The following is a 24,545-nucleotide window of genomic DNA, read 5'->3' as shown; positions in this document are numbered from 1 at the left end:
GTTGTTAGAATGTCATCCTTTCTGGTGGATTGGAAGATATATATCTCCTTTGTCTCAAACGATTTTTTTTTTTTTTTTTTTTTTTTTTTTTTTTTTTTTTTTTTTTTTTTTTTTTTTTTTTTTTTTTTTTTTTATTTTTTTTTTTTTTTGTTGTTTTTTTTTTTTTTTTTTTTTTTTTTTTTTTAAATTTTTTTTTTTTTTTTTTTTTTTTTTTTTTTTTCTCCAACTTTGCAAAACATTATGCACCTTTTACGCGACACTTGCAGACACGAATGGAATTTCCAACTAGAGTATTGCACTAATTAAGAATTTTTTATGAAAAAAAAAAAAAAAAAAAAAGAGAAAAACGGAAGGAGTGTAAGGAATAAGTATACATGCATGTATACACATTCGTACACATACACATGAATACATAATATAGGTTCATATTCAGAATCAGCGGAGTAAAAATTCACAAGTCTACATTTTCCTATGTATGCACTTGTACTCATAGGGCGTGCAAAAAAAAAAAAAAAAAAAAAAAAAAGCATCATTTGCACAAACAATCCCCTTAATGAGTTGCATATATAGTAATACCCCAGAGTTAACGAGACCACGTTCTATCCTGTCCTTACAAGAATGTGTATGTACAAATAGAGACTTATCGGCACGGATCAGTGCTGAAAAGGAGGGGTGGGGAAAGAACGCAGACTTTAAAATGTACACACATTGCATGCACACATTCACAAGTACAAAACTGTGAAACTAGCCTCTGTGTGAATGGTTTGTCCAAACATGTCTATGCCGACCTTATCCCTCTGTTGCACACGCATATAGAAGCAAAAAAAAAAAGATAAGCAAAAAAAAATAAGGAAAAAGCAGACAAGGCAAAATATTAAAATAACTCAAGTGGGCAAATCGAGATGAGACTTCCAACTCCCGTTGAGAAGCCGAAAGACCTCGACACTCGAAGTAATGATCCAGAGCGAAAAAAAAAAAAAAGCCGAAGAGCTGACAAAATGGATGACAAAACGGATGACAAAAGAAACAATCAGAAACGGGACAAACAAAATGCTGAAGTGTTAAACGACAAGTCGAGGTCGAACCTGTCCAAGTGCACCACAAAGAAAGGAAATAAAACTCGGTTTGAAGAAAAATACAAAAAATATTACGCGGCAAATATTGATAAGTCTCTCCTAAAAAGTGATATAAACTGCGTAAGCTACGTTTACAAAAACCTGAACGAACAATCTACTTCAAAACAGGTAGCCAAAATGGCCTTGTTCAGAGGGGGCGAAGAGAAAGTAGATGCAGTTTTCCAAATGTTAGAACTTGAAAAATGTCAGAAGAAAAATGAGGCAAGTGGATCTACTCACACCACAGGTCAATGTCGTAACGATCGGGAAAATATCTCAAGTCATAAGAATGATGACGAGACCATTCAATCAATCATTTACTCCACATTCATCAATACAAAGCTCAGACAACAACAGAAATATGCAGATGCAAGTACAATTAAACCAGTTAAAATGAAGCTAACAAAAACGGGGAAAAGAGGGAATAACAAAACTTCTAGCTACGTTAGCAACAAGCCAAGCTACTATTATCCCCAATCTAGTGCAGTAGAACCCACTCCTAAGAGCCCCAAAATAGATACATATAGTAAAAACCTAACTGCAACATTAACAAAAAAAAAAGTATACACAGATGAGTGTGTACAAATAACAGAAACAGATGAAGAATTGAAAACCCTAAAAAATGATGGTACCTTCTTATATGAAAAAATAATATCAGAGAAAAAAAATAATAAAAAAGTGAATCACACTCAAACTAGTACTCACTATGAAGAGGAAGAATTAAACAAATTTGCAAAATATATAACTAAACAAATTATAAATGAAGCAATAATTCAAATCACTTACGAACAAAATGTTAAATCGATGGAAGAGAAAAAAAAAGTTGTTCTCATAAACCACCAACAGAATATTAAAACATATAATCATCTAATTAATTATCAGGAAAATAACTTGAACATAATGCTTGATCAAACTGAGATTTCTAGGTAGGGTGTCTTCCTCAAACCTTTTCTTAATTATTCGTTACCTTCTTCTCCTTCTTCTTCTTCGACCATGCATAATCCCCTTTTTACACATCGTTCGATCTGTTTATCTTGTGCTTCTCTTCCTTCTATCCACATTAACAGGTACCTCCACATTTTTAACAAAATAAACATCTTCTCCAAATCTAGACTTATTATAAATACCATTGTGGAGAAAAATATTCAGCAGCTTAAAGAACGGGTAAGAAAAATCAACAATATCTTTCTCTCACCCTAGATGAAATCACACATATGAAAATATCAAACTGGAAAACCTAAGCATTAGACATTTTTCTTACTCAAACATATTTGTGCACTTCCTTTTAACGAATCAGAACAATGAAAAAAGCAAAAAAACACAAATCGAATGGGACAATCAAGTCATAAAACATCTACTAAAAAATGTCATCGCATTTTTAGCTACAGAAAAGGTTAACCGAAATAAGAAAAAAAAAAAAAAAAAAAAAAAAAAAAATGATAAAACTGGCAAATTAATAAAGAAATGATTAGTGCAAAATCATGAGAAATCAACTTCACGTTCCCATATTTCTCATGCCACTTCTTCCTCGATAAAACAAAACTCACTTTTCATTTTGCAATTTTTTTTTTTTTTTTTGGTGCGTTACACCAATCTGAACATTTTTTGCAGATCGTGTCATATATGACTAAAGAACTAACAGAAAATTCCTTCTTAAACTTTTGTTGTTTCAACAAACAACACATAGATATAATGAATGCCAATTTGAGTGAACACAAAATTTCTCTATATGAGCGTCGACGAATGGAAGCTGGGCATTTCAATTTTGTATATTCCAATGGTAAGTACATGTCTATGGCAACTTCTAATATTCGTTTTGGGGTGCACATGAAACCGCTTGGCAATGCTTAGAAATCATTTTTCCATTTCTTACGCACATCTGCTGGTACCTTTGCCACTTTTTCTCTTCCATGATCACTGCAAAGACAACGTAAAGATTAATATTCCCATAAGAATAAAGAAGCATATGAACCTGGAGAATCTACTACGAATTATAAAAAAACACATAAAGAAGAAACTCAGCATTCTGTCCAAAGATTATGATATAGACTTCCTGTTCATACGGGATGGTGCTAATGACATCATGGTTTGTTCTAAATCATAAGTAGTTCCCACGTCCATACACGTAAACGTCGCTTCGACATCGTTTCACCATCGCTCTATCACCACTTCACCCCCTCAGAGTATACGCGACTTGTTCTCATCCAACGGGAATAAATTCACAATATGCATAAACAAAAAGGAAGAAAAAACCTGAACGAAGAGATAAGATTTTTGTACTCTCTTGTTCAAGAAAAAAATGGAGATATGCACATCACATACCCATTGTAACGAAAGACTCAGACTTCTTACTATGTTAATAGCTAGACAATCACCACAATGGTTCCAATATCAAAAAAACATAACGACAAGTACAGACCCCTTTTCTTTCTCTCCTTTTGAGAAAACAAAAAAAAATATATATGGGTTAACACTTTTACACGAACATTGTATACCTAGCTGCTCTTTTTATTTTTATGCATGTGTATATGCGCATGCCCATACGTAAATGTGATTCATAGGGGTACATAAACACATATGTACTGAAATGTCTGCATATTACATTTGGATATATATATATATATATATATATATGTATATGTATATATTTCTTTTTTAAAGGAGATTGAACAATTCAAACATTTTTTTTTTTTTTTCTGTTATTCTGTGCTCGAGGGATGGAGATATGCTTTTCTCCCTCCCCAGTTGACACCACATTTTAAGCAGCTTATGCATTATAAGCCATTTTACACATTTCATTTCTTTTTTTGCTGGTTTTAATTTTTTTTTTTTTTTCTCGCCCCAAGTTTAAGGCACGAATCACCTTAACCCCGCCGGGGTTTTCCCTCCTTGTCGATCTGCCACTAAACTCTACATCCTTGTCTCCTTCAGTTCACATTTTAAAAATTCTCATATTTTAATAATGTTGTTGCCATCATCCCCGACAAGGTACAGCTTATGGAAATTATCCCATCCTAAAAAGAAAAATGGAAAGTGTATTTGGCATTTTTTACATAGAGTTCCTTTTTTTTTTTTTTTTTGCCTCTTCTATATTATTTACCTGTTTTGAAAGCACTTTGTTTTTTTTTTGTTTTTTTTTTTCTCTTTTCTCTAGCCCATATTTTCTTCCTCATCGGTTACCTACAAACCGCTAAACTTTCGTAAACATATGGTTCCACATTTTTTCATTTTATTTCTACTTTTTTTTTTTTTTTTATTTTCCTTTAACTTACCTATGCACATATAGATGTGGTAATACATACAACCCTTAGCCAGGAAACAAACCGGTTGACAAAATAAGCTTCTCACATGTTGTTTCTTTCACAATCTTATTTTTTAAGAAAACGGAAGAAGGATCACCTCAAATAAGAACGATGCACAAATTGGCACCTTTTGAGAAAAAAAAAAAAAAAAATTCAAAAAATAGCTCAAAAAAAACACTTCAAAAAAAAGAGCTAAGAAAACATTTTAAAAAAAACATAGCTGCATGTATGATGCTACTCCCTGAACGCACATTTTAAAAAGCTGCAAGGATAAAGAAGAAAATCTTAGAGTTGGCCAAGGTTTACTGATATTTCCACTAATTAAATGTAAAAGAAAATCCAAAACATATAACAAATTTCCACAACAGCATTATGAACCCTTTTTTTTTTTTTTTTTTTTTTTTTTTTTTTTGCACTAAACGTGCTTCTCTCGCAACAGACAAAGCTAGACCATTTTTAATACACTAGATAAGAGAGAGAGTGGGTGGGAGACGTCTATAAAAATTATTTTTCTACCAACACGATGCAGATGAAAACAAATTGAACATTCAAATTATATGTAGCCTGAACTAAGTTTGTCCATGTTCCACCTATAGCATTAACACAAACGCATAGCGATAGAGAGGCATACAAAAAGACAGACATACAGACACACAAACAGAAATACCAGCAGACATACAAGCAAACATACAAGCAAACATACAAGCAAACATACAAGCAAACATACCAACATCCGTACCAACATCCATACCAACAGACAGGCCGGAAGGAAGGGGAAAAAAAAAATGAACGCGCACGATGAGAACGCAATAACGAAAAAGATTAACCTTCTTCGAAGGAAGCAACAAGAAAAGAACAGAATAAATGTAAGGAATTATGAAGACATCTTAGATGAATTGGATACGTGTGTTAAAACAAGAAATGGGTACAAGATAAGTTCTATCTTGAAATTAACGCAACTTCCCGTGGACATTTACATACTTGACGAGACAATGGAATGTGAATTGAGAAAAAACATAAAAAAAAAAAATTTCCTAAAACATTATGAACAGCTAATAATTGATCATTTTAATATATTTAAAATATTATGTAACAGAAATAATGTAAATTGGGATGTGTTAGTAAGCACTGGATGCAAATTTTTATCTACATTCATACATTTATACTCTGATAATTTATGGCTATTGCCATATCTTCTCACTATATGTTCCTTTTTAAATAATATAAGTACATTGGCAGATTCATATTACAATAGTAACAATAAAAGTGATATTTATAATGAAGAAAATGAAGATATAAATGAAAAAAACAAATATACAATTGAAGTTTTAAATTCAATTAGAGGAAAAATAGGAATTGTTAAAGGAGATATTGAAAAACATGGTGGATTCATTATCCTCATGTTTCAATCAATTAAATTATGTATGAAGTTAAACAATATGCAAATAACTACTAGTTTTCTAAAGATAATAAATTCCACGGATATAGATTATTCATACATTCCAAAATTTTTTGTAGTCCTCTTTAAATACCAATTGGGGAAATTATATTTACATAAAATGGATTATGAAAAAGCAGAAAAGGAATTCACTTGGGCATTCTCAAATTCAAAAAAAAATAAAACTGATTTTAAAAAAAAATTACTAGAGTCCATTATTTCTATAAGACTTAATAAAGGAATCTTCCCACCAAAAAAATTATTGCAAGAATATCAACTTAGTATATATATTGATATAATATACTCTATCAAGCAGGGAAATATATTTCTTTACAATCGTGTTATTGAAAGGTTCTCAAAATATTTTTTTATTAACGGACTAAACGAATGTATCGATCAGATGCATTTTGTTGTTAAAAGAAATCTTATGAAAATTGTCGTTCAATGGTGGAATAATAACATTAAAGATAATCCAAATAAATTATATAAAGTTCCCATATCTATTTTTCATCATATTTTTACCTGGGCTCATATTACACAACATCACCACCACCTCGAGACTTTATGTATTATTACTTCACTCATCTTGTTCAAATACATCAATGCTTACATATCCTATGATAACAACATTCTCGTTCTTAGTAAAAATGATCCATTTCCCTCTCTGTCAAAATCACGCATCGCCAACAGGGGTCCAATTGATAAGGCATATGCCTGATCAGGAACTGGTGCTTCTGCTGTAATGGTAGCACACATAGCCCTTCAGAATCATCCTACTAATAAATCGCGACGTTACGGTAGTACATCTAGCTCATCAAGATAATATTAACACATCTAATCAATCATAAACTTTTAACACATCTAACCAATCGCAACCTTTTAACACGTCTAACCCATCGCAACCTTTTAACGCATCTAACCCATCGCAACCTTTTAACGCATCTAACCCATCGCGATATTATTTTATTTTATTTTTTTTTTTTAAATAAAAGAACCCCTAGAATATATACTATTCCCTTCCCCAATGAGACAACATATTGTAAACCTTTTTCTTTTTATCGATTCTCCTGTCCAATTTTTTTCAACTGTGAATTTTACCCTTCAGGAAACATACATCTTATAACTAATGAGGTGCTCCAAAATAGAATTTAACGTTTCATCGCTTAGTCTAATCAGTGATGGGATGAAATACCTCGCCTCCTGAATCGTCTTCGGGAGAAGATTAACTAACATGGCTATTTCATACTCATGCAATTCCCCTAAACGTTCCAAATTCGTTCTGACATCTACAATGGAACTTCTGTTTTTTATCGTGGCAAATTTATTTGCGTAGTCGAACGAGGACTTTATCAGCCTGCGTGGGGGGGTGGACGTGGTGCGCAATTGAAGCGGTGCAATTGAAGCGGTGCAATTGAAGCGGTGCAAATGAAGCGGTGCAAATGAAACGGTGCAAATGAAATGGTGTAAATGAAATGGTGCAACTGAAATGGTGCAACTGAAATGGTGCAACTGAAATGGTGCAACTGAAATGGTGCAATGAAAACAGCGCAATGGAAACGCCATCGCTGTCGCGCTACGACTCGAAAAGAAGCATGAACGGAGCAGCAAAACGAAATAAACACCCAACTGTTGGTGTCCAATTTTATACACACAAAATCAACACTATCTGTGCAATTCTATGTAATCTGTGTATTGCTTTGTTTTCTTACGCTTGTGCTCCTTCATTTCGTTTAGAAGTTAACCTGAGTTGATCCCCTAAAATGAGTTGCAATTCACAAAGGTTTAGACACTTGCAGTTTTTGAACTCTGCGTGGATGGGAGACATGTGCAGGAAGAGAGGAGAAAGTGGAATGTAGTTTTTTACACCTTTGCATCTGTGACATTTGGGCAAAGACACAAAGATCAATCAGAGTACGTAAGAATGGGTACACATCAATGCTAATGTTATCACTGATTGAACAGACTGTTAAGCACATGATGAACCCATTTCGATCTCACAGGAAGGTACCTGGGCCAAGATCCAAGTTTTTGATATCCCCTTGGTCGTTGTTGCCAGCCATCGTGGGCACAGCGAAAGGAGGCAATCAAAATGAGAAAAAAAAAGGAAAACGAAAAAAATGAGAAAAAAAAAAGGAAAACGAAAAAAATGAGAAAAAAAAAAGGAAAACGAAAAAAATGAGAAAAAAAAAGGAAAACGAAAAAAATGAGAAAAAAAACATAAACAAGCGCTATACATATATGCACGTATGTGGAAACAATCAGGGGAGAGATAAGGGGGCTACAAATCTTTTTGGGTCATTCCTCAAATGTAACAAAATGGGGAGAGATACTTCCAAAAAGTGCAGAGGAAATTAAATACTTATTTTACTGTATATTTTTCTTTTCAAATGTTTTGGAAAAACAATTTTCTGTATTTAAATACAGGGTGAGAAAAAACCTACAACTTTTTTTTTTTTTTTTTTTTTTTTTTTTTATTACTGGCATAATTGGTTCAGAAGATACAGAATAAAATGAACGAATTTTATGCCAGTCTCTCTCCCCACCCATCTTTCGATTATCAAAATTTGGTTTACTCAAAAGGGTCAACAGTGAAAAGGATGGAAAAAAAAAGAAAGAAAAATATACATATATATATATATATATGTGCTACCTATTTGCTTTCCCCCTTTTACAAAAAGAAAAAACAATAGAAAAAAAAATTAAGTAGCGTGATATTCTATTTCCTTCATTGTGCTATTGCCATGCATATATAGATCATAGTTTATATCATCTCTTCCTCTCTCTCTCCTACTTTTTTTTTTTTTATTTTTTTAAAGTTGAAACAAAATTATGAGACTACCCCGACAACATACAAAATTTAGTAAAAAAGAGCACCTCTCCCGAAATTTCCAAAAATAATGAAATAAAACAATAAATGAAAATGTCACAAACTGCAGTGTACTGAGTCGAAACGCACAGGATTGCAAAGCGACCGAATGCAGTATCTGTATGTCTGTGTTTTCTTCTCCTTTTCACCACCCCCTGTTTTGACACTCCCCAATTTATTGATTCATCAAACTGAAAAAGGCGTGACATAAAAAAAAAAAAAAAAAAGAACACTATTTTTTAATACCAAAAATGAAAATAAGAAAAGGGAAATCTCCCATTTTTACATTTCATAATTTTTTTTTATAAAACCATTCAAACACACACACACACACATACACACTATTCTGAAACTTATTTATACACATTGTGATACCTCCTTTTTCAAGTAACACAAATGAGACGAATGCATATAATAAGATTGACAAATTTTGTATAAATATCTGTATATTAAATGGCTCCAATTGAATAAGAAAAAATTCTCTTAAGAAGAATAAAAAAGAACAGACCACCCTTTTTTTTTTTTTTTTTCCTCAAATCCATCAATATATATACATTGGAAACTCATTTTTATACATATCTACATTTGTCGCCAATCACCTCGGTTCCAAATATTTTTTTATCCAAAACGGAGCTTCTTTCGTCTTTTCTTATTGTTACTGTTACTGTTACTGTTACTGTTGCTGTTGCTGTTGCTGTTACTGTTACTGTTACTGTTACTGTTACTGTTACTGTTACTGTTACTGTTACTGTTACTGTTACTGTTACTGTTACTGTTACTGTTTTTTTTTTTTTTTTTTTTTTTTTTTGCTCATGTATAAGATCTGTATTAATCACAATTTTGCAGTTGCAAACATGAGACAGCAATCCGTGCATTGGTTACACTCGTACAATACCCTTTCGCCACTTCTTCTCATGGGAAGCGTGTAAAAGTTGATGTTACGCTAAGTACAGTTCAAGGTTCAGTCATCAACTTTGCTTGTAGAGAGATGTAAGTGGTGGTGTATAGGAGAAGCATAGAGATAAAGGCAGAATAAGAGCCACATAAAATTACATCTGAGAGATGAAAAAGAAATATCATTTAGTATATTACTTCCTATCTTTCTAAGTACTCAAAGAATGTGTGACATATAAAAAAGGGAAAATGGAAGGAGGGGGGGAAAGGGGAAAAAAAGAAAAAAAAAAATTCAGCTAAAAAAGGAAGATCCCAAAGCCATGTGCCCATATTCCCAATGCTTCTAAATATACAAACTGGCCAAATGCCAAACTGGGAAAAGTACATGTGCACACTTCATTCCATGACACCGAAGCTATACCCCCTTTCTGTTGGAACAAATGTGCTACAAAAATGAAGTTTATTTATTTGTTTTCTTTTCCAAAAATTATAAAAATTTAACTTCTCATTCGTCCTCTTATAGTTGAGGAGAATCTAATGATCAAGGGAAAAAAAAAAAAAAAAAAAAATCAACTCCATTCTTTAGAGAGAAGCACACGTGGATAAAAGGCACGCACAATTTTTCGCGGAATGTGAAATTCACTAAAAAAATGAATTCATAAAATGTGCAAAATTGTAGCTAGGGATTAGCAAAAAAATATGCGAAATTGATAATTTCCCTCCCAACCCCTCCCCAGACATGCTCCTTTTTTTTTTTTTTCAAAACAAAGAATGTGTAAAAGGAGGAGTATCCACCTCTGCGGCAAGTGTAGTCCTAAAAGTCAGCAAAAATAGAAAAAAAAAAAAAAAAAAACTCAAAAAGGTAATCCATCAAAAACGAATGAACTAAAAGAATCTCCCAAAAAAGGGAGACATAATTTGTTGACGGTTGACTCAGAGTACGGAAAAAATATGCCCAAGGAGCAAATGTTTAAAATTAGGCGATAAAATGAAATAATGACAAAGCTCTTGTGGTTTCATTTGATAGATTTAAATCGTGAAGATAGAAATGGGGGCAAGAACGGGGATATGAGAGGGAGAGTGTGAAATTATTTCTACTAATTCTTGAGTAGGGAGAGACCTATACCATATATTACTCTACACTTTCAAATGGTCATCTACATACAAAGTAGCGTAAAGCTCTTATATCACTACCACGTCTTGAACTGAATAACATTTCTTGTAAAGTTGCATAAGTTAATGTGTTATCTTCTCCTTTAAAACAAAAACAAAATTAGTCCAAAATTTAGTTCAAAATTGAGAAAATACCTACCCCCGCCCCCGTTCGTTGGCCTCCTGAACTGGGTACACACTTTTTTTCTTGTCTCCATTTTTTCCTTTCTTGCTGCCATTTTTTCCTTTCTTGCTGCCATTTTTTCCTTTCTTGCTGCCATTTTTTCCTTTCTTGCTGCCATTTTTTCCTTTCTTGCTGCCATTTTTTCCTTTCTTGCTGCCATTTTTTCCTTTCTTGCTGCCATTTTTTCTCTTCTTCCGCCATTTTTTCTCTTCTTCCGCCATTTTTTCCTTTCTTGCCGCCTTTCATTTTTGGCTGTTCCTACACATCTGCAAAATGGGGTTCGTAAAAGCAGAAGAATTCATAAACCACTACATGAGGGTTAATAGAGAGATAAAAAAATTATGTACCCGAAAAAATGAAGAATTCAAATTTAACATATTCATATTTTACCATAACAGCGTAGACTCTATATGCACAGAACATATTTTACATTTCCATAAGAATGTAAAGAGAGATATAAACATATTCAGTTATGGAATTGAGAAAAAAGAAGACCTCCTCAACTTTTTCAAAAAATATGAAGATGTATATTCTCAAAATAAAGAATATTATAGAGATTACTTCTACCAAGTGGTGCTTATAGGTATGGGTTCTCATATGAACACAGATGCCAACATATACACATTGATAGAGGACTTTTTCACAGGAATTCTGGCCAAAAATTATGTTGGATATTTGAAATTTTTCGTTATTGATAATAAGCGGCCATTCCATGAAATTTTCGAGAGCAGTGATAGGTGGGATTTGGTCTTGAGTGAAATTGAAATGAGTGACATCATGGGGATATACGGAAGTTCCAATAGTGGCAATCCTGAAAATGGCGGGGAAGACCTTAGGAATGATCTTGGGAGTGATGGTGAGGGGACGGGTAAAAAAGTCCAAGGAAAAAAACCAAGGGGAGGGAAGAAAAACACAAAAAATCATAAACTGCAAAAGTATTACAACATAGTGAAGGAAGAAAACAAGTGCATGTGTCTTATGATTTACCCCTTTATCCAATGTGTGAGTGAAGATGATTCATCTGCAATTTTATTCATCTCTAGTGTTTCTTTAATTTCTTATTTAAAAACAGATCAAATAACATATGAATATTATAATAAAGAAATTCGAAATTTACACAACGATTCTTTGAATATCTGTAATGGACACTTCATTTCATTCGATTCGGAACGAGGATTATTACCTCTGCTGTCTTTTATATCTCTCAATGAATCGCTAGAAATCGATGAAAGGATATACATATATGACCACAAAAATGTTAGAAACACATTTAATAAAATTAGAACAATGTGTCATATTGAGATAAAAGAATTCACAGGGAATTTTAGACAACTGGATTTAAAAAAACAAAATGAAATATTAATAAAATTAAAGAATTTTATAAAAATTATAAAGCCGTTAAATAGTTTAGCATGGAAACGAAGAACTTATGTTCTTTACAATGGTGACAGTTTCTATTTTTTACTTGTTCTCATCTACATCTATATAAATAGAGCAAAAAAAATGGATTCTTATCTTTACAATTGCCTTAAAACATCCGACTTTTTATTTAATATTTTTAAAGATCGATTAAAACAGTCAGAAATTTATGACAAGCTAATTGAAAAACATCTACATAAAAATGCAGCTAGCTACTTAAGTGTATTAATTAAAAAAATTATGGAAAGCAATAAAAAAAGTATTACCATTGCATACAATTTTAAAATCTTTTTAGATATATTCCAAACATCTCAAAATTCATATACACATCCATTTGAATTAAAATTTATCTCTAATATGTTCTCTTCATTTCAATCATACTGTAATGAGAAATATAAAACCTATCATCTTGTTGTATGTCACATTAATGATTCGGATGATACTATACTTTATGGATTCACACCACTAAACAAAAATGATTACTGGCCTTTGATCTTCTCAAAAATTGCTTACAGTAATTCTGAACAAGTTGCATACGACACACTCACCGATGTAAACACAATGCGTATACGCAGGAACGACTTTAAGTTCATTCTTTCTGAAATTAAAGATGTTTTTCGAAGCATCCTTCGCTATCACCACAAGCGACAGCTCGACGGGGAAGACACCACCGACGTGGATGAAGAGGAAGAGGTGGAAGAGGTGGAAGAGGCGGACGAAGTGGAAGAGGTGGACGAAGTGGAAGAGGCGATTGAAGAGGAAGAGGCGATTGAAGAGGAAGAAGTGATTGAAGAGGAAGAAGCAGAAGAAGTGGAAGAGGCGATTGAAGAGGAAGAGGCGATTGAAGAGGAAGAAGCGATTGAAGAGGAAGAAGCAGAAGAAGTGGACGAGGTGGAAGAGGCGGAAGACTAATCATATCGCACGAATGAAACAGATCATTGGTGCCTGTGTTGTCCCATCAAACGGAGAGCTCATTTTTTCGTACAAACCTTTTCCACTTTTTTTTTTTTTTTTTGTAATTACCCTACATGTCCATCGCTTCCTCGTGTGCAATTTCATCCGAAACATTGCATGCATAAATGTTTGCAAACATGCCTGATATCACACAAGCATTAACAATATGTGTTTAATATTAAGTACTCCTGATGAAAATATCCGCAAATGGAATATGCGAAACTGATATCCCCAACCCCTATGTCTTTTTCCTTTGGCTAATTATTAGTTTACTATATTTAGTAATCTTTTTTTTTTTTTTTTTTTTTTTTTATGTATACGCGACATTTATGTGTGTTGTGTATGTTTAAGTACACATATTTATATACACCGTGGAAATTTCCGAATATCATAGGGCTAAGCAGGGCGTATACGGACACTCTGCCAACTTGTTCGCCTTTTTCAAGTTTTTCACGTTTTTCGCTTTTTTTTTTTTTTTTTTTTTTTTTTTTTTTCCCTCACCATCTCTCCCGTCCTCAGTTTTATTTGCCCCCATGTCACCATTTTTAAGGGGATTAAATTGTATAACCAAGAAATAGTAATTCGGGAATTTTGAAAATTTTGCAGGAACGATAAAACTGTTATTTGATCTTTTTGATTTTCCTTGTCTCATGCTTCAAGGGAAAAATAATCACATGAAAATAACTGTCTCATCTACACCTAATTTACCTCCTCTTTGATTTTAAAAGTTTACTACTCCGCTGAATAACATTTCACTTGAGAAATTTATGTAAAATGGAAGTTATTCCCCTCTAAGTAACTCTTAACAAGAGAAAACACATAATTGTTAGAAATGGAAAAAAAAAAAAAAAAAAAATGAAATGAAAATGTGCTCAAAAGCAGGTTGCGTAATTTTATGACAATATTGTTTGCAATCAAATTGGACATGCGAAAAAAGTTATACCGGGTATATAAAAAAGCCTTGTGAATTAATGTGCCCCTGAAAAAAAAAAAAAAAAAAAAATTCCAAATGAACGTGCATGTAAAAAAAAAAAAAAAAAAAAAAAAAACACCCTCGTGGGAAAAATCAAGGGTACCTCTTAAAACTTACGTTTGCGGTTATACGTGAAAACATCGAAATGCATACAATATACCTAAATAAAGTGAATTTAAATGATAATTTTATTTGAATAAAGGAATATAGGGGGAACAAATGTGCTTATTTTTTCGTATTTTTTCGTATTTTTTCGTATTTTTTCGTATTTTTTCTAGCTTTTTTTTGTTTTTCTTTTTTTTTTTTTTTTTTTTTTTTTAATGGAAAATTTCTGCTTAAAAAAAAAGGGAGTGGCTCAGCGTTTCGCCAGTTTGCCAAAAGAAATTACAGCATTACGTAACCTTGTATTTTCAACTTATCGTCCCTTACATTTCTTTCTCTTTTTCTAATGGAGATACACCTGTGAAGAATGAACAGATCGTTAAACGTTTCCAAATAAAACCACACCCAAACTTAAACAGAATATAACAAAATGAAAAATTGCAAACCTCGTCCTTTAATCTATTATCGTTGGATATATTTATGATGTACCGCTCAACTATCGAACAATTTATCTAGTGTTCACTTTCCTCTGACGCTTTTTATTTTTAATTACGTCATATCACACTTGCGTTTTTACTTTAGGCTAAAGTATGACGCAATGTGGTTGTTTTTCACATAAATAGAAAGGAATGGGGAGGATAAGCATTACATATAATTTATATAACATATTACATATATTACCCACACAGAGATGATCCATTTGCTTACTTTTTACTGCTGCACATGGCTGCATTGAAACTGAGGAGGTACGACACGTCGTAACTTTCGCAGATCTACATTTTGATCCTTAGTCTCATTACTTAAGGGTTACACGGATTTATAGAACTACCCATACAATTCTGTTTTGTTCTTGCTCTTTTTTTTTTTTTTTTTGCATGCTACACATGTATATTCAACGTTATATGTACGTAGAACATACATGATAAAACTAATGTAATAAGGAATAAAGTGCTTTTTACTAAATGAACGAAATTCTTAACAGCAACGGAATTATAATTTGCAAAAATATTCCCATTGATAAAAACCGTTTTGAAATTACTGAAATATTTAGTAAATGTAAAAAAAAAAAAAGATAAAAAAAATAAATAAATAATATAATACCGTTATTTAAGAGAATAACAAATCACTTCAAATTAGAGCAATAGGAAAAATAAAACATTCCTTTTATGTCACTCGTTATACACACAAATTATCAGATGGGCCGCTACTAGGTGAAGGTATTTATTTTGGAAAGAAAAACAGCAACATGTTTTATGTTAAATATGTTTACTTCAAAGATGCTATAAAAGCTTACGAGGTAAATCCCAAAATGTGAAAAATTCACACGAAATTATGTAAAGTTCACAAGTTGATCTGATCAATCTGTACGTTCCTGCGTTTCGGCATCGTCAAGACGCAACTTCATTATTTCACATTTTTCCAATTTGCCACGTTATAAATATTACGATCATTTCCCACTCCTAAACAACCAGAGCTTGAAGGATAACAAAACGAATGATTACTACTTTGGGTTAACATTTAGTAAAAATGATGAACTAAAATACAAGGCAATAAAAGGTAATGAAGGAAATCAAAGTTCATGTTCGGAAACATGTGTGTACACATATAAATATATATATTTGCATATGTTTGACTTTTTTTTTTTTTTTTTTTTTTTTTACATGCCCAAGCATTGATTTATCCTGCATGCATATATTTTCACCTGACCCGTTCAGGCAATAAAAAGGCAATCGAAGAATTAAAGTATATTTATAAAAACAACAAACAGATAAAAGTTAACGACGAAATGACAAACGATATACTTAAGGAATTAAATGAGCAAAATAATGAACTATTAAAAAAGAAGAAGAAGGAAAAGGAAATAGAAAAGAAAAAAGACAAGTCCTTCATTTTAAATTTACTCACCAACGTTGACGAACCGCAAGATAACGAGGAAACTAACAAGTGCGTAAAGAGAGAGAAAATAAATCCACATGTGAGAGCTGAACTGTAAAAAAAGAAAGAGCGAGAGAGAGAGACAATAAGACAGGATGCAACGAACGGGATATGCATCCTCTTCGTGATCAGGAAATCAAGTTTTCCTCCACACCCGTTCCAATGTCAGGTTCGTATGTCCATGTAAAGCTGCTTAATAAATCAATTATACAAGGGCTAAAACAAATGTGCTTATTCATGATTATGTATTGTTCCCTCTCACAGGCTAAAAACAGAACTTAAAAATTACTTGAGCTTAAATTGCCTATGTTCTTACAACTTTGACGAAAATAATAAATACGACAATTACTTAACACCGACTTTTCCAAATTAATTTGGATAAATTGACCTAATAGGAAACTTTTTTATTTATTTTATTTTTTTTTTAATTTGTTGATGGTATACACAAGGGAGAGAAGACGAAAGAGAAAAATAATTTTTTTATGTGAAGTATAGTCTTTAAAGCTTAAGAGGTATTTTTTTTTTTTTTTTTCTCCTGTCCCGCGTTTTATATGTGCATTTTTGTTTGTGCACGTTTTTATGTGTTCATATTTATACATACGTATTTATACGTGTTGTCATTTAAAATCATGTAAAGGAAAATTTAAAATATGAAATGGTAAAAAGGAAAATAAAAGTAACAATGTAAAATAAAAAAAAAGTTTTTAAGGAGATCGAAAAATTACGAAAAAATACGAAAACATCCAAAATGCGCACAAAACGGTGTGATCCAAAGTAGATATTTTTGTGCTTTATCTCTTCCTGTTTGACACGACCGACCAAACATCCTGTTGTCTCATTCGCTCATCAAAACTGTAGATTTGACCATTTGTCTGCTGATATGTTCTACAAAGGTGTGGGAAATATGTACGTTCATGTCAAGGAGACTTGCGCAAAAAAAGGGGAAAAGATAAAAAAAGAAAAGGAAAAGAAATGGAAATTAGAAAGAAAAATAAACAACAAATTTTGCATAACTGATGACAATTAAAAAAATCACACAAATTATAAAAAAAAAAAAAGAACTATCGATTCTCCTAGCTCTTGTTTTTATTTTTATTGCACTGCTTACTTATCCACTTGTTTTTCTCATCTCTGTCCATAGTTGCAAACATAATTTTCCTGTTATTGTAACTTATATTAAATAAATGCACGTTGCTTAGCCCCAGCTCATTTTCCACGAGCTTTATTTTTCGAAGGTCCTCCAAGGAGGTCAACTCTGTGAACTTGTTAAGATACAATATCTAAGAAGCCACGAAGGAAGTATGCACTTGAGGACATGTGTATATATACGCGCAGAAGTGTACATGAAGAAATTTATCCATAGACATAAATATATGCAAAAGTGTACATGTAGAAATTTACCCATAGACATAAATATATGCTGAAATGTACATGTAGGAATTCACCTAATAGACATGGGTATAAAAAACATACGTATACCTACACGAACACTCAAATGTATGTCCAATTTGAAACGCTGTTTTGGGAAAATTTCTCATAAATAAACCAAGCGGATGACACAACGCATCATCTGCTGTTAATTCGGGCTACTTGTAAAACGAAAACGTTTGTATACAAGATAGGAATCGATATGCACCTCTTGAGTTCTATCACCATTTCAGATGATGATGAAACTTAGATAACTTCTTTATTTAAAATCTTACCTCGGTCGGTTTCTCTGCCTGATAGTACTGTGACTTAAAGGAACAGATGAAATTTTTTGTTAATATCATATATCTCTTTCGCAACCTCTTCAAATATTTGGACTGCTTAAATACCCATCCCTCATTTACTATTTCCATTTCAAAGGGAAGAAGTAAAAAAAAAAAAAAAAAAAAAAAAGGAAAAAATGAAAAAGAAATGAAAAGATAACTTTATCGGAATGTATGTGTTAACGCATAAAGAGGTAGCAGTATGGGTTAGACATGCGGCGGAGGAACTTTTCACAACTTAGAATTATTCTTTATTTTATAATATTTAAAAGAAATAATAAAAAATAATATACAAAATTAAAAGACCAAAAATATGAAAATTAAAAAAAAAAACACATCCCCAATTAGGAAAACACAACAAAAATAAAGGATAAAAATTTGATTAGCTCTCAAAAGAGAAGTAATTTTTTTCCTTTCCTCCTTAAACGAAAAACTATGAATGATTAAGAGGTTCTTGCTAAAAAGGATATTCATCATCAGTTTAGTACGATTTTTTGGTTCGTCTGCATGTATCTTTTTTTTTTTTTTTAAAAAAAAGGTAATTTAAAATTTGTCAAAAAAAAAAAAAAAAAAAGGGGGAGGGGGAAAGAAAGAATTGACGATTATAAAATGTAATAAATATTATACAAAAATAAATAAAGCAATTCCTGACAAGGTCGCAAATTAGGAAAATTTTTATATTGTATGTTTTGCTTTTTTTCACAACTAGAGAAAAGAAAAAAATAATTTACACTTCAACCCATTTGCACAAAAGTGATTTTAATGAGAACTACACTTTCTGCCAAAGTGTGTGTATGTTTGTGTGTATGTATGTATGCTTGTTTAAGCATTACAGAATTTATAAAAAAGGTAAAATTTGCTCAATAATTCTAGTTTACATATATAATGCTACAATATATAGGGGAATGCAACTTTAGTCTAATTACAAAAAGAGAAAAAAAAAAAAAAAAAAATGTGTATGCTTTTTTTTTTTTTTCTCTCAGTGCATATCTACTTCGTAAATTGCCTGAACAAGTCAGATGAGAAAAAAAACGAAAAAAAAAAAAAAAAAATTAATTGACAAAAAATAAGTTTATTATGTAATAGCTTCTTTATATTCCTATTTCTTGATATATTTGATACTATTTTCTTTTTCTTTTTTCTTTTTCTTTTATCTTTTTCTTTTATCTTTTTTTCTATTTGTTTTTCTTACTTTCTCTTTTCCTCTTTTACATAAAATGGAGACTGCATTCTGAGCTATATTATGAACACTGCGTATACCTTTTTTTAGTGCACAACAAGTAGCTTGTTAATATGTACACAAATATGCGGTATGTATATATATTGCTAGTATATTCCTACTTATATGTATACATGTATATATTTACATATAAGCATAAATACAAGGAAAATTACACTGTTTCTGTTACTTCCTCAACTCCAGTAAAGAATTAGTGTATATTATATCTTCTGCCTTACTAAATTAATTTTCAATTCAAAAAATTATGCATACAGGAGATTAAATATGCGTGCTATGCATTTACTATTATTGTAACATTCTTCGATGCTTTTCACCATTTCACAAGTGTAGCAAAGGAATGGATGAGAGCGACGTCAAATGATAAAACGAGTGCTAATCAAGAGCAAGCAAATTTGAAAAGGTTTAATTTAAAAAAAAAAAGGAAAAAAAAAAAAAAAAAAAAAAAAAAAAAAAAAAAAAAAAAAAAAAAAAAAAAAAAAAAAAAAAAAAAAAAAAAAAAAAAAAAAAAAAAAAAAAAAAAAAAAAAAAAAAAAAAAAAAAAAAAAAAAAAAAAAAAAAGAAAAAGTAGAAATAAAGGAAAAAAAAAAAAAAAAAAAAAGTTAAAAAAAAGAGAAAGAGGTGTTTAAGAGATTGTTCTTAAGAGGCACACCAAAAGAATAGCATAACATGACGAAAATGTACCTTCTTCTTCATGACCATTAATTTTGAATCACCTTGTGTTTACGCCATATGTTAAGGAGGTACTTTTAAAAGATCGCAGCAAAAAAGTATGGATATTATACATAAAGCTACCCACACGCACATACATACATAAACACATGCATACATGTGCTAATATTATACACTTGTAACATGCGTAACATGTGTAACGTCTCATTATTCAGAGGAACACATGCATTTGAACAACCATCCCTGTGGGAACACGAACCTTTTTCGCAGACACAAAGAAAACAGTGGTAGCAGTATCATCCCCAAAATCACTATTCCAGACTTTTATGTTGAGACAAATTGAATAGTTCCAAGTTGACTTATGGATCATATTCAAATATAGAAAACACACTGAATATGCATTTACGTGAACAAACGTGTGTGGCCCATTGTGCATATATAAAAAAAAAAAAAAAGAAATTTTTTGTTTTCTGTTTTGTGTATTCTGTTTTTTTTTTTTTTTTTTTTTTTTTTTCTCTCATATTTCCGCTCGGAATTTACATATCCGTCATAAAATAAGAGAACAAGAGGGGAAATTATGACGGCTGAGGATAAAAAGGTAGGAAACATGTTTCTGCATTTTTTTTTTTTTTTTTTCAGTTCTGTATTTTACATCTTCTGATCGATTAATTACTCGACTAATTATAAGAAGAAACTATTTACCTTCAATTTGAAACATGTAACCGCAACCTAACATGCACATCTGCAGGCAGTATCCATCAAAGTTCCCGTGAAATCCAAAGAAGCAGAAGAAAAGAGAAGAAAATTAAACAATCTCAAAATAAAAAATGAAGAATTAAACGAAGAAGAAAAAAAAAAAAAAGAAGAACTGGAATTACTAATTACGAGATTGAGAGATGAAGATCCAGATGTAATTAATCTATCCATCTCCTTATTGAACAAGGAGATAATTGACACGAGCGGAATTTTGACGTCTTCTCTACTGGCTTTAAAAGTATTAAAGACTCACTACAACACATTACTAGAAATACATGAGGATATGAAATTTGAGGAATGTAAAAAAAAAATGAGTAACATGATAAGTGCTTTGTCTACCACTATAGGAGATGAAAATAATATTGTTAAATATATCCTTATGGGGAATAAGAAAGAGTTAATAAATTATGGACATGAGTATATCAAGAATTTAATCACGAAACTTTTAGTTGAGTATAAAAATAATAAAGATGAAGAATCTAGTGCAACAGGAATAATGTTATCATCTGTTGGAACATCAGGACCATTCAGTATTAATACAGCTATCACAAGTGGTATCTCCACATCTATGACAACGACAGGTATGCCAAAAGGAGCTCATATGATTAACCAGATATATGAGCTTGTGAATATCATTGTTCCGTACTGTTTTAATCACAACACAGAATATGAAGCTATTGATCTTTTGATCGAGGTTGATAAGATTCAAGATATTCATCAATACGTGGATGAGAAATCATGTGAAAGATCCATTTTGTATTTACTTAATATAACACATTACAGTTCTTCCACAGAAGAATATTACAAATTAATGGAAGTAATTTTACAGATTTTGAAAAAGCACAAAAGACATGTTGAATATTTAAAAATTTTACTAAGACTAAACAGAAGAGAAAAGATTAAAGATTTGATTTTCGAATGTCCCGATATGATAACATGCAAACAAATGGCTTTAATTTGTTCAAGACATTCGATTCATTTAGAATTTACACAAGAGGAAATTATTCGATATCCTCATTTGAACCTTAACGAGTTGGCTAGCTTATCATCAGGAGAACATTTGTCTTCCATTTTTTTAAAATTAGCCAAAGATTTAGATGTAGAAGAACCCAAATTACCAGAAGATATATATAAAACACATCTAGAAGAAAAAAGAAACACAAATGTATGGGATTCAGCTAAACAGAATTTGTCATCCTCTTTTGTTAATGCATTTGTCAATGCTGCTTTTTGTAAAGATAAACTAATGACAGTTAATTCGTCCTTGTGGATTTTTAAAAATAAAGATTATGGTTTAATGAGTGCAACAGCATCTATGGGGTTATTACTTATGTGGAATATAGATGAAGGTTTATCACAAATTGATAAATTTCAATACAGTACCGATCAATATGTAAAGGCAGGTTCTCTCATGGCATTCGGTTTGGCTTGTACGAATGTAAAAAATGAATGTGACCCAGCTTATGCATTGCTATCAGAACACATAGATGCAGAAAATTCTCTGGAAAAAATCGGAGCAATTCTAGGTTTTGGTTATGCATATGCTGGAACAGCTAGAGAAAATCTTCTCGATGTTTTAATACCACCCCTTGTAGATAATGGATGTGTTATCGAATGTAGTGTCTTCGCAGCTGTATCTTTGGGTCTTGTTTTTGTAGGATCTCAAAACAGAGAAATTGCTGAATACATTATTGACACAGTTCTGGAAAGAGAAAAAGTTAATAATTCTTTAGACCAACCAATAGCCAAGTTATATGCTGTAGCGTTAGGTTTATTATTTCTGTGTTCAAGAGAAAAATGCGAAGCCACACTTTCAGCGTTAGAAATTATAAAACATCCAATTGCAAAATATATCATTACAACTGTGGAGGGTATGGCATTTGCTGGATCGAATGATGTTCTCAAAGTGCAGAAAATGTTACAAGTTCTTGTTGAAAAGAGAAATGACAAAAGAGTAAATGTAGACAGCAACAATAAGCCAAGTGCTGATTTGCATAGTGGTATTGCGATCGATGGGAAGATCTCTGGTGTGGATAGTAATAAATGTCCCAATGATGTGAAGAGCACGAATGAAGTGAAAAGCACGAATGATGTAAAAGGTGTAAATGATGTGAAGAGCACGAATGAAGTGAAAAGCACGAATGATGTAAAAGGTGCAAATGATGTGAAAAACACAAATGAAGGGAATAATTCCAACAATGTTGGAAACGGAAGCAACAATAATGTCGTGTCAGAAGACAACTTGGATCAATGTGTAGCTATTTTAAATATTGCCCTTATAGCACTTACAGATGATATAAGTTCCGAGATGACAACAAGAATTATTGATCATTTTTTACAATATTCTAATATAAATCAAAAGAAAGCAGTCCCTTTAGCATTAGCATTATTATTTACATCTTTCCCTAAACCTAATATTGTAGATATATTATCCAAATTAACACATGATCAAGATGCAGATGTAGCTTTGCATGCTATTATGGCTCTTGGATTTGTTGGTGCTGGAACGAATAATTCACGTATAGCTATTTTGTTAAGACAATTATCTACATTTTATTGTAAAGATACTAATGCTATATTTGTTGTCAGACTTTCACAAGGTTTACTATACATGGGAAAAGGACTACTAACTATCAATCCATTACATTCTAATCGATCCATTATCAATCATGTTTCTTTAGGATCCCTTCTCATAACAGTACATGCATGTTTACAGCTGAAAAATACCATATTAGGAAAATACCACTATTTGCTCTACCACCTCGTTCCTTGTATTTATCCTCGAATGCTTGTTACTGTAAACGAGAACTTGGAACCTGTCCCCATTTCGGTGCGAGTTGGCCAGGTTAGTTCATGCAGAGGCGGTTTGCATTTCACTTCTTAACAGTGTTGCACTTCACTTCTTAACAGTGTTGCACAGCACTTCTTAACAGTGTTGCACTTCATTTCTTAACAGTGTTGCACTTCACTTCTTAACATTGTTGCACTTCACCCCTTATCATCCCCTCCAATTCAACTTCCATTTTCATACTCTCCTCCCTCCCATCCCCACACCCTAAGGCCGTGGACGTCGTAGGACAAGCAGGAAAACCGAAAACCATCACTGGGTTTCAAACACATGTCACACCTGTGCTGCTGTTGCATACAGATCGAGCTGAGATTGCAACTGAGGAATGTAAGTTTTTTTTTTTTTTTTTTTTTGGCATAAAAATATTAATACCGCTTTGCTTTTGTTAACTACATATTGACATGCCATTATGCTCCAAATGCCAATATACTCCAGAAACATACGTTGACTTATATTCACCCTCACTCCACCCGCAGACATACCCATCAATGACACGCTTGAAGGAATTGTTATTCTGAAGAAGGATCCAAATTATGTACCACCAGTAGTTAACTAGAAAAAAAAAATAATTGTACACATAATGGAGAAGTTTAAAAAGTTGGAGAAAGAGGATAAAAAAAAAAAAAAAAAAAAAAAAAAAAAAATCAGTCATATAAACTTAATCCATAACCCATCAGTAAATTGCACATTTGTATTTTTTACAAATACGATATTTATCTTTTCAAACACGTTCGTTCGATCGATCGATCGTTCGTTTTTTTTTTTTTTTTTTTTTTCCCTCCCCTTAAGATGCATCCATAATCGATAAGCAAAAGGTTGCTGCACATCATATATACGTGCACACACATTAACATACATGTTATAGCAATTATGATTAAAAATAAATAAAATTAACACACACACACACACTGTGTAGGTATTGACAAAAAAAAAAAAAAAAAAAAAAA

General features: G+C 31.9%; 7 protein-coding genes across 7 annotated transcripts; 5 read left to right on the top strand and 2 right to left on the bottom strand.

Annotated features, from left to right (window-relative positions):
- Window positions 1–902: 902 nt before the first annotated feature.
- On the top strand, window positions 903–3,372 carry PGO_041590 (hypothetical protein, conserved; the record flags this gene model as incomplete). Its single annotated transcript, XM_028686347.1, has 6 exons — window positions 903–2,041; window positions 2,183–2,279; window positions 2,413–2,508; window positions 2,727–2,895; window positions 3,041–3,201; window positions 3,298–3,372. 6 exons carry the CDS (start codon window positions 903–905, stop codon window positions 3,370–3,372), a joined length of 1,737 nt encoding a protein of 578 aa, XP_028542148.1.
- Window positions 3,373–5,202: 1,830 nt separating this feature from the next.
- PGO_041580 (hypothetical protein, conserved) lies at window positions 5,203–6,573 on the top strand (the record flags this gene model as incomplete). Its single annotated transcript, XM_028686346.1, has 1 exon — window positions 5,203–6,573. The coding sequence occupies one exon, from the start codon at window positions 5,203–5,205 to the stop codon at window positions 6,571–6,573; it is 1,371 nt and encodes a 456-aa protein (XP_028542147.1).
- A 383-nt stretch (window positions 6,574–6,956) lies between these two features.
- Window positions 6,957–7,915, bottom strand: PGO_041570 (DNA-directed RNA polymerase II 16 kDa subunit; the record flags this gene model as incomplete). Its single annotated transcript, XM_028686345.1, has 3 exons — window positions 6,957–7,209; window positions 7,565–7,661; window positions 7,864–7,915. 3 exons carry the CDS (start codon window positions 7,913–7,915, stop codon window positions 6,957–6,959), a joined length of 402 nt encoding a protein of 133 aa, XP_028542146.1.
- A 3,309-nt stretch (window positions 7,916–11,224) lies between these two features.
- Window positions 11,225–13,282, top strand: PGO_041560 (hypothetical protein, conserved; the record flags this gene model as incomplete). Its single annotated transcript, XM_028686344.1, has 1 exon — window positions 11,225–13,282. The coding sequence occupies one exon, from the start codon at window positions 11,225–11,227 to the stop codon at window positions 13,280–13,282; it is 2,058 nt and encodes a 685-aa protein (XP_028542145.1).
- A 2,079-nt stretch (window positions 13,283–15,361) lies between these two features.
- Window positions 15,362–16,707, top strand: PGO_041550 (hypothetical protein, conserved; the record flags this gene model as incomplete). The annotated part of the gene is made up of 5 exons (XM_028686343.1): window positions 15,362–15,455; window positions 15,596–15,696; window positions 15,872–15,956; window positions 16,115–16,343; window positions 16,599–16,707. The coding sequence occupies 5 exons, from the start codon at window positions 15,362–15,364 to the stop codon at window positions 16,705–16,707; spliced, it is 618 nt and encodes a 205-aa protein (XP_028542144.1).
- Window positions 16,708–17,169: 462 nt separating this feature from the next.
- Window positions 17,170–18,175, bottom strand: PGO_041540 (PH domain containing protein; the record flags this gene model as incomplete). Its single annotated transcript, XM_028686342.1, has 3 exons — window positions 17,170–17,219; window positions 17,443–17,614; window positions 18,038–18,175. 3 exons carry the CDS (start codon window positions 18,173–18,175, stop codon window positions 17,170–17,172), a joined length of 360 nt encoding a protein of 119 aa, XP_028542143.1.
- Window positions 18,176–20,571: 2,396 nt separating this feature from the next.
- Window positions 20,572–24,154, top strand: PGO_041530 (26S proteasome regulatory subunit RPN; the record flags this gene model as incomplete). The annotated part of the gene is made up of 4 exons (XM_028686341.1): window positions 20,572–20,592; window positions 20,743–23,595; window positions 23,811–23,925; window positions 24,075–24,154. 4 exons carry the CDS (start codon window positions 20,572–20,574, stop codon window positions 24,152–24,154), a joined length of 3,069 nt encoding a protein of 1,022 aa, XP_028542142.1.
- Between the last annotated feature and the right edge of the window lie 391 nt (window positions 24,155–24,545).

The sequence above is a fragment of the Plasmodium gonderi genome (assembly GCF_002157705.1).
Source record: "Plasmodium gonderi DNA, contig: Chr04, whole genome shotgun sequence".
NCBI classification, from domain to species: Eukaryota; Apicomplexa; class Aconoidasida; order Haemosporida; family Plasmodiidae; genus Plasmodium; species Plasmodium gonderi.
The sequence above is the reverse complement of the archived record's forward strand: the minus strand, read 5'-3'. Positions and strand labels throughout refer to the sequence as shown.